This window comes from Syngnathoides biaculeatus, chromosome 12 (genome assembly GCF_019802595.1).
Source record: "Syngnathoides biaculeatus isolate LvHL_M chromosome 12, ASM1980259v1, whole genome shotgun sequence".
NCBI lineage: Eukaryota > Metazoa > Chordata > Actinopteri > Syngnathiformes > Syngnathidae > Syngnathoides > Syngnathoides biaculeatus.
The window spans coordinates 28,972,581-28,986,179 of record NC_084651.1 but is presented as its reverse complement, the minus strand read 5'-3'; the positions used below and the strand labels follow the sequence as shown (position 1 = coordinate 28,986,179).

Here is a 13,599-nt window from a genome sequence, read left to right as displayed (position 1 = left end):
ATTTTGAACCATTCAAATAACTTCAAATAGCAAATTAACAAGTGTGAATTACTTTGCGACAAGCAAGCTTCTTGCACACGAGTTGCATTGAACAAAGGCATAAAAATCAGTAGTGTCATTTGTAGATGGGCGGCATCACGCCCTAGACATATACCAACAACAGCGAACAGTTCCCTCCAAAGTATTCAAATGGCAAGTCCTTTGTTTGGGTTTCGCATTAAAATAGGAATACAGTAATCCCTCATTTTTCCCAGTTAATTGGGACCAGAACCAACCGCGAAAAGAGAAAAACCACAAAAGTAGGGGGGGGGAGATATGTTATGTGGGTTTCAGAAAGTTTAATCAACAGTACAGCATTTATACATTGCATACTTGAGATATAAATTACAACAGTACAAATGTCTAGTTAAACAATGACAACTTTTATTGCAGTATAGAAAGTCACAAACAAAGCAAACGAGTGATGTCTTTTCGTGTAGCGCTAAATGCCTGTAACGCACGATTGTGACATCACTTCCACCGCACCGGAAAAACGATAGGAACTTTTGCTCGTGAGCAGAACGTGGGATGTTGCTCTCTCAACATCTCCAGCCCACTCTGGGCACATCTCCACAAATCCTCCTTTTTATTTCCCGAGGCCGGTCCGAAACGTAACAAACACAGGTTCTTCTTCCTCTTTACCTTTCGGCTTGTTCCGTTAGGGGTCATCTTTTTCCATCTAGGCCTATCTCCTGCATCTTCCTCTCTCACACCAACTACCCTCATGTCTTACCTCACAACATCCATCAACTTTCTCTTTGATCTTCCTCTCGCTTGCTTCCCTGGCAGCTCCATCCTCAGCATGCTACTACCAATATACTCACGTTTTTGCTTCAGGACATGTCCAAACCATCAAAGTCTGCTCTCTCGAACCCTGTCTCCAAAACACCCAACTTTGGCTGTCCTCTAATGAGCTAATTTCTAATCCTATCCAACCTGCTTACTCCTTGCAAGAGCCTCAACATCTTCATTTCTTCCAGCTCAGCTTCCTTTTCTCTTCGGCGCCACTGTTTCTATCCTGTACATCATGGCCGTCCTCACCACTGTTTAATAAACTTTGCCCATCATCCTAGCAGAGACTCTTTTGTCACATAACACATCAGACACCTTCCGCCAGCTGTTCCAACCTGCTTGGACCAGTTTCTTCACCGCGGATTCATTTATGCCATAATGGCACCACAAAATCATAACTTCTGTCATCTTTGATCATATCCAAAAGTTTTACTTTTATCACCCATCAATAAGCTCCCTCCTTTTCCTCAGTTACCCAGCCGTTTATCTGTAATCTGCTGTCCACAAAGCGAACGCAGCTCCCATTTTGAACAATCGTCTCATTTCGCATCACCCTCTTCCGCTTGGGACCTTCAAGGATAGCTTCAACATCACCCCAGCGCTTAGGAGGCATTGTGAACTAGAGAGGTTAACTGGACACACTCTTAACAGCCAATAAAATTAAAAAAACTCACAATGCACTGAAGCGCGAAGTAGAGAGGAATTATATATTATATTATGTATAAATATATAAAACACAGCCCTATGGGGACACAAGCCATCTCTAGGCCGTTACCAAGTCCGGATAAATGCAGAGGGTTGAGTCAGGAAGGGCATCCGGCTTAAAAAATTGCCAAACAAATATGAGCGTTCATCTGAAGAATCCATCATTGTGGATAGATGTTTTCCTGAATTGCTCAGTTCTCCACAAGCAAAGATGGGGCAAGCTACACCTCTTTCTGAACAGGTTTAAGGACAATGTTCCTCAATGTATAATGGCAAGGAATTTAGGGATTTCATAGTCGATAATAAACATTTCAGAGGATGTGGAGAAATCACTGGATGTAAGCGGCAAGACCGGAAACCAACATTGAATGGCCGTGACCTTCAATCTCTCAGGCGGCACGGCATCCAAAAAAAAAAAAAAAAAAAAAATCATATTGTGTAAAACGGGTGCTCAACGATCGGTTAATCACGAGGTAGTCTTGGTTGATCGCGGGACTACGTGCCTAAAAAAAAAAAAAACGTCAGCCAATGTTCTCTCTTCACTGTGCCCGTGCGCAATTGTGCACCGCTAATGACGTCTCTGCAGATATTCTGTCCTGCACGCAAAAAAAAATAATTGAATGCAAATTGAAAGTATAAAATGCAGCTATTCAGTTTATGGCATTTTGCAATGTGATACAATGAGTGAGGGATGACTGGTCGTTACATCCAATGGGACACTTCACATACGCACTGTAAAAAAAAAAAAAATGAAAAGAAGCCAATGATTTCTTTTAGGCAGCACACGGAACTCTAACAACGACCGCTGCTCCGCCACACTTTCTTTTTCCTAGTTTACCTTACACACACCCTCCATCCCCGCTCTTAAAGACGTAGACTCATGATTACAAATGTTAACAGTTCTGATGCAGCCCATCAATGTGTTTTATAATGACAGAATCCACCACCGCTGCTTTAGTTAGCAACACGTAGCAAAGACGAGCTAGATATGCTGCTTATGTTTACGTTCAATATTAATGGAGAAAGTTAAAAAAGAAATGCTGTTGTTTTAAGATGCAATGACTGTCGGAGTATGTGAATGATCAAACAAAAACTGGGCGAGATTTTCTCTTTTCGAGTGGGAAAGGTCTGGTCTGAAGCCAGCCAAAGTAGTGTAGGATGAGATGGTGTGTAACTTTAAAATTCCACCTCGGTAAAGCCTGATCCAAGATGAAAGCACAGAGAATACAGTGCACAAAAAGCTAATTCTGTATTTTAAATATACATATATATTTATATATAAAGTATAACATATCACATAATATTCGGAGGACACGCCGTCAGATGAATTTCCACTAACGCCTTCAGGTTAACGATGGCGGGGGCATGCATTGTTAATTTGTTAATTGTTAGCACACCCTCTACGCCTCAGCTGCGCCTCGAGATTCCGTCCATAAAAGTTATGAACAGAATCGTTGAAAAAGCACACTGAGGACCACTGTGAGCAACATCAGAAGTGCTCACTGTGGCCACACACCAGTATCACACCTGGGATCATAGAAAGTTTCATTGCTTATGAAAAGTGGAAAGCTTTGGTCTCACAGTTCTAAAGACCCGGGTTCCATCCCGGCCCTCCCTGTATGGAGTTTGCATGTTCTCCCAGTGGCTGCATGGGTTTTCTCCCACATCCCAAAAACATGCAGCATTAGTTGGACACTCTAAATTGCCTCTAGGTGTGATTGTGAGTGCAGCCGTTTCTATCGATCTGCCTTGTGATTGGCTGGCAATCAGTTCATGGTGTACCCCACCTCCTGTCCGTTGACAGCTGGGATAGGCTCTGGCACTCCCGCAACCCTTGTGAGGATAAGCTGCTATGAAAATTGATGGATAGATGAAATTATAACAACAATTTCCATTTGTTTACTTTTAATATAACTCATTTGACCCACTCCTCAGCATGGGCAGCTGTGGTGAAGGATGCCTTGTGAAGTCCACAATCATCTACAGTCTCTAGACTGTTCAACGCCAGGTTGTGTTGACCACACCAAAGCTCTAGTCTCGCCACTTCCTGTCGATACACAGACTCGTCGCAGTCTTGCTGCAAATTGTAATGGACATGTTGGTGAAGTGTAGGAATAATTGTGATCATAATTATCATACATTTGCTTCCAATAAAGAAATGCTTTGCTCTGCCCTAGATAACGTGGCCGCCTCCTAGCAGGAGATACCAAGAACAAAAACATCTAATCATCAGAACTGTTACAACTGCTGCTTGTTAAAGAAATGATGACCATACATGTATTCAGCAATCTTCCACACATGCACACGCACATGAACAAACATTTACACCTTGTTTCTTTGTTTTGCTTGTCGTCTCCTTTTTGTAACATCCGTGTAAATAAGGGGCGTCTCAAAACTAAATAAATAGAGGTGCCGAGGAGAGGAAAATCAGAGAGTGCAGTGGTGAATTGAATGAGACAGTTCCTCTCCTCTCTCCTCGCGAGACTTGAACTGGTGTCTTTGCTTCCTTTTTTGTCCTGTTTAATGAATGTCTGATTGGTGAACCTGACATGAAGCAAACAGGGGTGATGAAGAAGTGATGGTTAAGTGCGGCATCAAGGAAATGAATTTTGAGGGACGTGTTGGTGGACTTTGCAAAAACGATGAAAATAGCAGTAGTGAACACTTTTTTTCCTAAAGAAGCAGGAACATATAGTGACCTACAAGAGCGGAGGTAGAAGCACGCAGGTGGATTATATTCTGTGTAGACTCGTACTTCCAACAGTGCCAATGCTGTGTTTTTTCACCGATTCTGTTCATAACTTTTATGTACAGAATCTCTAGGCGTAGCCGAGGTGTAGATGGTGTCCGGTTTAGTGGCCTAACTATCGCATCTCTGCTCTTTGCAGATGATGTGGTTCTGTTGGATTCACCAAGCCGTGATCTCCAGAGCTCACTGGAGCTGTTCGCAGCCAAGTGTGAAGTGGCTGCGAAGAGAATCAGCACCTCCAAATCTGAGACCATGGTCCTCAGTCGGAAAAGGGTGGCGTGCCATCTCCTTTTCGGGGATGAGATCCTGTTCAAAGTGGAGGAGTTTAAGTACCCTGGGGTCTTGTTCACGAGTGAGTGAAGAATGGAGCAGGAGATCGACAGACAGGTCAGTGCAGTGTCTGCAGTGATGCGGACTTTGTACCGGTCCGTTGTGGTAAAGAGGGAGCTGAGTCGAAAGGCGAAGGTCTCAATTTACCAGTCAATCTACGTTCCTACCCTCACCTATGGGCATGAGCTGTGGGTCATGACCGAAACAACAAGATCCCGGACACTAGCGGCCAAAATGATTTTCCTCCGCAGGGTGTGCGAGCTCTCCTTGAGAGATGGGGTGAGAAGCTCGGTCATCCGGGAGGGGCTCAGTGTCGAGCTGCTGCTCCTCCACATTAAGAGGGGCCAGATGAGGTGGTTGGGACATCTGATCCGGATGCCTCCTGGACGCCTCTCTGGTGAGGTGTCCCAACAGAAAGAGACCCCGGGGACGACGCAGGACACGCTGGAGAGACTTTTTCTCTCGGCTGGCCTGGCAACGCCTCACGATCCCTCCGGAAGAGAAAAAGTGGCTAGGGAAAGGGAAGTCTGGGTATCCCTGTTTAATCTACTTCCTCTGTGACGCGACCCTGAGAAGCGGTAGAAGATAGACGGATGGACCTTCATATTAAAATGCGGAGAAATGTTTTAGAAAATGCAATCATTAGTTTTAACTCTTAGGATTTATCAGTTAGACTCACTGATTCTGATGGGGTTAGAAAAGAAAAGGAAATGTCCAGAGTGGAATGGAAAAGTACAGAGGTCAGAAGGAGCTCCGTTGTGTTTTGTGGATCTAGAGAAAGCAGATGACAGAGAACCAAGAGAGGAATACTACATGCATGAGTCTGGTGTGGCAGAGAAATATTTTAGAAATGTACAGGACATGTATGAGGCGGTAACACGGTGGTGCAGGGTCCAGGGTTCAATTCCAGCCCCACCTGTGTGGAGTTTGCATTTTCTCCCCGTGCCTGCGTGGGTTTTCTCTGGGAACTCCGGTTTCCTCCCACATCCCAAAAACATGCAACATTAATTGGACACTCTAAATTGCCCCGAGGTGTGATTGTGAATGCGGCTGTTTGTCTCCTTGTGCCCTGCAATTGGCTGGCAACCAGTTCAGGGTGTCCCCTGCCTCCAGCCAGATGACAGCTAGGACACGCTCCAGCACTCCTGCGACCAATGTGAGGAGAAGTTGCTAAGAAGATGGATGGATGGATGAAGGCAGCAGAACAATGGTGAGGTGTGTTTTAGGTGACAGACGAATTTAAGGTGAAGGTGGACCTGCATCAGGGATCAGTTCTGACCCTCTTCCTGTTTTCTGTGCTAATAGATAGGGTGAAAGATGAGGTGAGACTGGAATCCCCTTGGACCATGATGTTCACAGATGACATTGCGATCTGCAGTGAAACCAGGGAGCAGGTGGAGGAACAGAAGGGTGGAGGCATGCACTGGAAAAGAGGAATGAAGATTAGCTGAAGTACGACAGAATATATGTGCATGAATGATAGGGGTGGAGCGGGAAGAGAGGCTACAGGGAGAAGAGCTAATGTGCATGGATGACTTCAAATATTTGGGGTCAACAATAAAGAGCAATGATGAGTGTGGTAAGAAAGTGAGGAAACCGGTCCAAGCAGGTGGGAACAGCTGATGAAGGTGTCAGGTATCTTATATGGCAGAAGAGTCTCTTTTAAGATGAAGGGCAACATTTATAACACTAGTAAGGCCAACCATGATGTACAGGTTAGAGACCAGAGTGGCACTGAAGAGACAACAGGAAGCAGAGATGGAGGTGGCATAAATGAGGATGTTGACTTAGAGAGAGCAGACTTAGATGGTTTGGACACGAGAAAGATTGAGTATATTGGTAGAAGGGTGATGAGGATGGAGCTCCCAAGCCAAAGAGCGAAAATAAGCTCAAAGAGAAGATTGATGAATTTGTGAGGGAAGATATGAAGGCTGTTAGGGTGTTAAAAGAGGAAGATTCCATAGAAAAAGATGACAAGCTGTGACAACCTCTCACGGGACAAGCCGAAAAAAAACCCAGCAACCATCAGTTGAGAGAAAAGTATGGGGGAGCGTGAAACATGGGAAGAAGCATTTTCTTTATTTTTTTGAGTAAATTTTGTGGTTCCACATTCTGCTCAAGAGAGTATAAAACAAGAAATTATGGTAATTTTTGCAACTTTAAACATTACAAATTTTTACTATTGTTAGATTGTGTCCAGAATCGTAATACGAGATTAATCCATCCATGGTTCCCATCAGTTATTGAAAGCAAGAACCAGACTTTGCAAACCCTTGTTTCAGCCACAAGCATGTAGAGAATCAAATAGGCAAACAATGAGTAAAAAAAAAATCCAAACATACCTTCAGTATCTGCTGGATGATAGCAGGCAGTGAAACCAAGGTGCTCATACTGTTGAGAACGTTCACTGTCAGGTCCTTTAAGACTGGAAAATGCACAAGAGCATTATCTTTTCCAGCACTATTAACAATGACGCGTGTTGATGTGGTTTACAGTACATTTTTATGAAAAGAGATATTTTCTGAAAGAAAAAAAAACAACTATTGGTATTTTTTATTTCCCTACAAGCCTGTGGAAAATCTGACTTACAAATAAGGCAAAAAAAAAAAAGGGTCATGAAAATTCATCCAGTTTATCAATTGCATGAATTGCTAAAATTTTGTGATTTTGGTATTGGTATCCGCAATAGAGATACTCTTCAGTATTTCGGGTAAATCAATACAGGGCTATCTCAAAACTGTTCTCAGGTGACTGTGAGATTCCAACTTAAAAACATAGTCAACTGTGACCCTTTTCATGTATAAATTCATGGTTCAAATGGATGAGTGGTTCGCACGTCTGCCTCACATTTCTGAGGACCAGGGTTAAAATCCCAGCTTTGCCTGTGTGGAGTTTGTATGTTCTCCCTGTGCCTTCATGGCTTTTCTCCAGGTACTTCGGTTTTCTTCACCTCTCGAAAACACGCACGGAAGGTTGATTAATGACTCTAAATTGCAAGTAGGTGTGAATATGTGGCTGAATGGATGTTTGTTTTAATAAGCCATGTAATGGACTGCCGACCACTTCAGGGTGGTCCAGCATGCTCGTGACCCTGGTGAGGATAAAGCAGTACAAAAAATGGATGAATTAAATTATGGATTGTTGCTGCAAGTCAAAATGAGACTGATTTAAATTAAGAATCAATCCGACATTTGTGGCAGCCTTTTACATTTTTCTCAATTTTACTTCCACTGAAGAAATTGGGCTGTGCAAAGCATGCCACCCCTTCCCCCAAAGCAACTGAAGAATTGTTTGCCTTGCTCAAGGGAAGTTTGGTTACACTCACAAAGCCAACCAGCATCTTTCCAACTATTTAATGTGTAAGACTGTATTTTAAAAAATATTCTATTCTCAGAATTAACTATTTCCAAACATTTACCAATACAGGACTTTAAATTATCCCAAATATTTATGCATTGTGCGGCATGATGGACGATTGGTTACGTCTACCTCACAGTTCTGAGGACCGGATTTCAAATCCCCACCTTTGTGGGACTTCGATGTTCTCCCCATGCCTGTGTACGTTTTCTCCTGGCACCACAGTTTCCTCCCACATCCCAAAAACATCCATTAATTGAAGAGGCTAACTTGACCTTAGGTGTGAATGTGAGTTCTGATGGTTGTTTGTTTCTATGTGCCCTGCGATTGACAGGCAAGCAGTTCAGGGTGTACCCCTTCTCCTGCCTGAAAATAGCTAGGCGAGGCTCCAACATTCCCGCGACCCTTGTGAGGAGAAATGGCTCAGATAATGGATGGACTTATGTAGTGTATAGAGTATCCTGTGTGATTTTGAAATCAACAATAAGGGCTTTGAGTGCAGATCAGTCAAAATTTTGAATGTAGCTCATGAACATGCAGACAAAATTTTTGGTACCCATATCAATCAAAGAAAACCCCACAATGATCATATCAATAGATTCGATTTGACAAAAGCAATTATAAACACAATGAAAAATCAACCAATGAAAATTAGACACCACTTTGAATCGTGGTTCAACACCTTTTTCTTTCGGCTTGTCCCATTAGGGGTCACCACAGCGTGTCATTTTTTTCCATCTAAGCCTATCTCCTGGTTCTTCCTCTCGAACACCCACTTGCCTCATGTCTTTCCTCAAAACATCCATCAACCTTTTCCTTGGTCTTCCTCTTGCTATTTTGCTTCACAGCTCCATCCTCAGCACCCTTCTACCAATAAACTCACTCTCTCACCTCTGGACACCCTCGCTATCTCTTCTCCCTGGAGCATCACTCTTCACACCTCCACCCCCCCCCACACACACGGTATATTTTTATTTATAAATTTTTTTACTTCAGCTAATCTTCAATCCTCTCCTTTCCAGTACATCCCTCCATCTTTCTAATTGTTCCTCCACCTGATCCTTGATTTCACCTGCATTGTCCAAGGGGATTCCGATCTAATCTCATCTGTCAGCCTATCCATTACCAGGGCAAGGGGCTCACAGCTGATCCCTGATGAAGTCCCACCTCCACCTTAAATTCTTGTGTCACATTTACAGCACACCTCACCACTGTTCTGTTGCCCTCATACATGTCCTGTTACCATTCTATTATACTTCTTCGCGACACCAGACTGACGCATGCAATACCACAGTTCCTCTCTTGGTACTCTGTCCGAGGCTTTCTATAGATCCACATAGACAATGTAGCTCCTTCTAACCTTCTCTACTTTTCCACGAGCATCCTCAAGGCAAATAATGCATCTGTGGTACTCTTTCCAGGCATGAAACCATACTGTTGCTCGGAGATACTTCTTCGTCTAACCTCCACTTCTCTTTCCCATAACTTCAATGTGTGGCTCATCAACTTTATTCCTCTGTACTTCCCACGGCTCTGCACATCGCCTTTCCTCTTAAAAATGGGAAATACCACACTTTTCCTCCATTCTTCAGGCATCTACTCCCCCGCTAGTTTTCTGTTTAATAAATTGGTCAAAAACTCCACAGCCACCTCTTCAAATTGCTTCCATACCTCCACCGGTATGTCAATCAGGACCAACTGCCGTTCCATTTTTCATCCTCTTTAGTGCCTTTCAAACTTCACCTTTCTAATCATTGCCACTTCCGGTTCCTTCATACTGACCTCTTCTATTCTTCCATCTCTCTCATTTTCTTCGTTCATGAACTTCTCTAAGTATTCTTTCCATCTATTTAGCACACTGCTGGCACCAGTCAACATTTCCATCTCTACCCTTAATCACCCTTACCTGTTGCAGATCCTTCCCACCTCTATCCCTCTGTCTGGCCAACTTGTAGAGACCTTTTTCTCCTTATTTTGTGCCCAACTTGGTGTACATGTCATCATATGTCTCTTATTTAGCCTTTGCCACCTCTACCTTTGCTCTACGTCACATCTCAATGTATCCCATAGTCCTCTCAGTGTCCCACTTCTTCTTCGCTCACATCTTTCCTTGTATAACCTCCTGTAATTTGGGGTTCCACCACCAAGTCTCCTTCTCCCCTTTCCTACCAGAAGACAAGTACTCTCCTTCCTGTCTCTCTGATCACCTTGACTGGAGCACTCCAGTCTTCCGGCAGCTCCTTCTGTTAATCGAGAGCCCGTCTCACCTCTTTCCGAAAGGCTCCACAACATTCTTCCTTTCTCAGCTCCGACTACACGGTTGTCTGCTCTACCTTTGTTTTCTTAATCTTCTTCCCCACCACCAGAGTCATCCTACACACCACCATCCTATGCTGTCGAGTTACACTCTCCATATATATATGTGTTGGTGTATGTCTGCCTCTTCTGGAATAAAGTGTTTACTATTGCAATATAAATTTTTTTCTGCAAAGTCCCGGATGCTGTACTTACCAATCACGATTCCGTTTCCTTCACCAACATGTCCATTACAATCTGCACCAATCACAACTCTCTCTCTGTCTGGGGTGCTCAGAAGTACTTCATCTAGGTCCTTCCAGAATTTCTATTTCATCTCTAGGTCACATTCTACCTGTGGGATATAGCCGCTAATCACATTATACACAATGCCCTCAATTTCAAATTTCCGCCTCATCACTCGATCTGATACTCTTTTCACCTCCAAGACATTCTTAGCTAGGTTTTCCTTTAAAACAATGCCTACTCCATTTCTCTTCCCATCCACCCCATGGTAAAATAGTTTAAACCCTGCCCCTGAACTTCTAGCATTACTACCTTTCCACCTGGTCTCTTGGATGCAGAATATAACAACCTTTCTCCTGATCATGATGTCAACCACCTGAGCTTTTCCTGTCATAGTCCCAAGATTCAAAGTCCCTACCCTGAGTTGTAGGCTCTGTGCATTCCTTTTCTTCTTCTGCCGACGAATCTGCTTTCTTCCTCTTCTTTGTGTTCGAACCACAGTAGTTGAATTCCCACCGACGCCCTGCAGGTTAACGGTGCCGGGCACGGGCATTGTTAACCCGGGCCACCACCGATCCCGTATGGTATTCTTTAGATCAGGGGTGTCCAACTCAAATTCAAACTGGGCCAAAATTTTAAATTGAACAAAGCCGCGGGCCAAGTCTGAACAAATGAACATTTTAATATGGAATCAAACAAGTGTGTAATACAGCTCTAATATTAATTTGAAATTGCCTCGCGGGCCAAACAACTATGCTTTAGATGAATGCTCATATTTGTTTGGCACACTTTTATGTCAGATGCCCTTCCTGACGCAACCCTCTGCATTGATCCGGCCTTGGTACTGGCCTACAGATTGCAAAGGGTTGTGCTCTCATAGGGCTGCATTGCTCTTTTGCCATGCTTAATGTGCTTAAACAACGTGATGCAATGAAGAGGCACATTGGGTGCTGTGGAAACACCAAAAAGTGACGCAGCAGACAGTATAAAGACTGTGACGATCTCGTGAGGATGGTGAAGACATCACAGAGACTCACATTGGCTTCCTTTTTGCATGATTGCTTTTTTTATTAACTCATGCTTTGTCACGTTTGCTTTGTAATGTTGTGGACCGCCCTTTGGAAATAAAAAGGAGGATTCAAGGAGATGTGGCCAGAATGGGCTGGAAATGGTGAGACACACATCCTGCGTTCTCCTCGCGAGCAAAAGTTCCTCTTGTCTTCCTTCCGTACTTTAAATGTCCTTGGTTGCGTGAACCTGGCACACTGCTGACGTAATCTCTGATATGATACTTCAACTATCATTGGTTGCGTAAACATGACATCTATCTCAGCTAATTTTAGCAGAGAGGTGGGCTACATCCCGAAATGGTCGCCAACGATCGCAGAATCATGAAACTACCACTACCATTTGCTTTATGCAAGAATTTCTCAAAATGTTTACATTGTGATCAGCAAATGATTGTCATTTTAAGAGTTGCTCGGATCGCAAAGGCACGAGATTTGTCAGCTCATTTTAAGAATTAAAATTTTGTTCTCTAATGGGAAGACTTTTTTCCCAGCATACTAAAGTCTTTAGATTACAGTCACTGCCTCAAAAGTTGTCTCAAAATAATCACGGTATCATTTTTGTCTTGAATTGTTTTGTTTAAAAAAAAAAAAAAAAACATCTGTTGAATCACAGTTCAAAAATGTCCGATTTTTAATGGTAGTTTATAGCATTCACAATACAAACTACTGAAATTGTGTGCTGCTTCACCTTGTTTCTGGGGTGTCATCAGTGTCCCCAATAATGAGATCCACAGCTCCTGTTTGAAACAAAAACTATTAATGAGGCAGTTGTGCTTTGATTATAGAAGGTGATTAATAATCACTTGATGTGATTTTAAATTATCTCGCTCTGTGCACATTAATTTTGCACATTAGAGTCCCCATCTTATTACACAGTATAATATTTAAGTCAGTGTGTCAGCTGTACTTGGCTAAATTTACAATTTGCAGTGGGTCAGTTTTCCTCTAGAAAAATTGGTAAAAGCCAACCAGGTAAGGTACAACGGCTGAATGGTCCTTTCGTTTTTTACTTTTCTCCTATTGTCAACTGGAATAAGCTGCAACGTGAATAAAGACAAACGTTATACAAACTGGATGTATTCCAAAGTCGGGCTTATAAAGTGCAAGTCAAATTTGTAAAATGTGGATGTATTGTAAAGTAGGCTTGAACGATTCTGCATCCGAATGGAAAATAGCCGTCTTATACACAAACCTGACATTTTTTTAAATGGCAGAACTGCCAAATGCCCTTTTCAAATGTGTGCCTTCAGCTACATAAAGCCACATTCACTCACAGTGCAACCAAACTTATAATATAATTCCCATTACTTTTGTCTGTGAATATTCTCATTCATACAGGTTATCTAATTCTCAGGGCATTGAATACTGTTCTTTTTTGGCAAAGAAAACGTTTCGCCTCTCATCAGAGCAGGCTGGTTCTGTTCCTCCAACAAGAATTTGTTAGGACGCAGCAGCCCCAATATTTTCAGTGTTCTTATTAATATTACAATTATTACTATTAAGTAAATGCAATACAATGTGTCACGATACAATGGAGTTAATTTTAACTGAACACAGAAGGAGGCGGAGGCTGAAGACGTTTGTGGAGAATTATTTATTGACAAGATTCAGAGGTGTATCCATGAGAAGTACTACAGAGTCGTCGAGACAAGAAGCGTGCGGCAGGCGGTGGGATGAGCAGGTGGATGACTTGGTAGCATGGTGGATGAGGTCAGCAAGATGGGGAACACGGAAGGAGCACTGAGGAAGAATACGGAGGTCAGAAATATTACGAGAACTGGTGTACCTTATGTGTAAGTTGCAAGCCGGTGTACTACGAGTCAAAGAAGCACAAGGAAGTGGTAACTCCTGCCCTGGGTCTCACGTCAAGGATGTGTGAAACTGTGAACGCCGGATGGTTGTCGATAATGTGGGGGGCGGTGAAGAGGGTACGGCCAGAGGGATGATATGGATGAAGACAGGCTGAAGAAGTGTCACATGGAATGTTGGATAATCTTAAAAGATTTATGCGGGATT

At 43.0% G+C, this 13,599-nt stretch overlaps 1 protein-coding gene across 13 annotated transcripts in view; it reads right to left on the bottom strand.

Annotated features, from left to right (window-relative positions):
- Positions 1–13,599, bottom strand: part of vps8 (VPS8 subunit of CORVET complex) — a 235,964-nt gene that overhangs the window by 13,137 nt on the left and 209,228 nt on the right. For 9 of the 13 annotated variants that reach the window (XM_061837409.1, XM_061837411.1, XM_061837410.1 and 6 more), the window contains 2 exons: positions 12,272–12,320; positions 6,958–7,040 (listed from right to left, as the gene is read on the bottom strand). In XM_061837409.1, coding sequence (XP_061693393.1) covers positions 6,958–7,040; positions 12,272–12,320 — 132 coding nt within the window. Of the gene's footprint in view, positions 1–6,957; positions 7,041–12,271; positions 12,321–13,152; positions 13,324–13,400; positions 13,546–13,599 lie in introns of those variants that run through there. The other 4 variants (XR_009797466.1, XR_009797467.1, XR_009797468.1 and 1 more) reach the window with 4 other exon arrangements.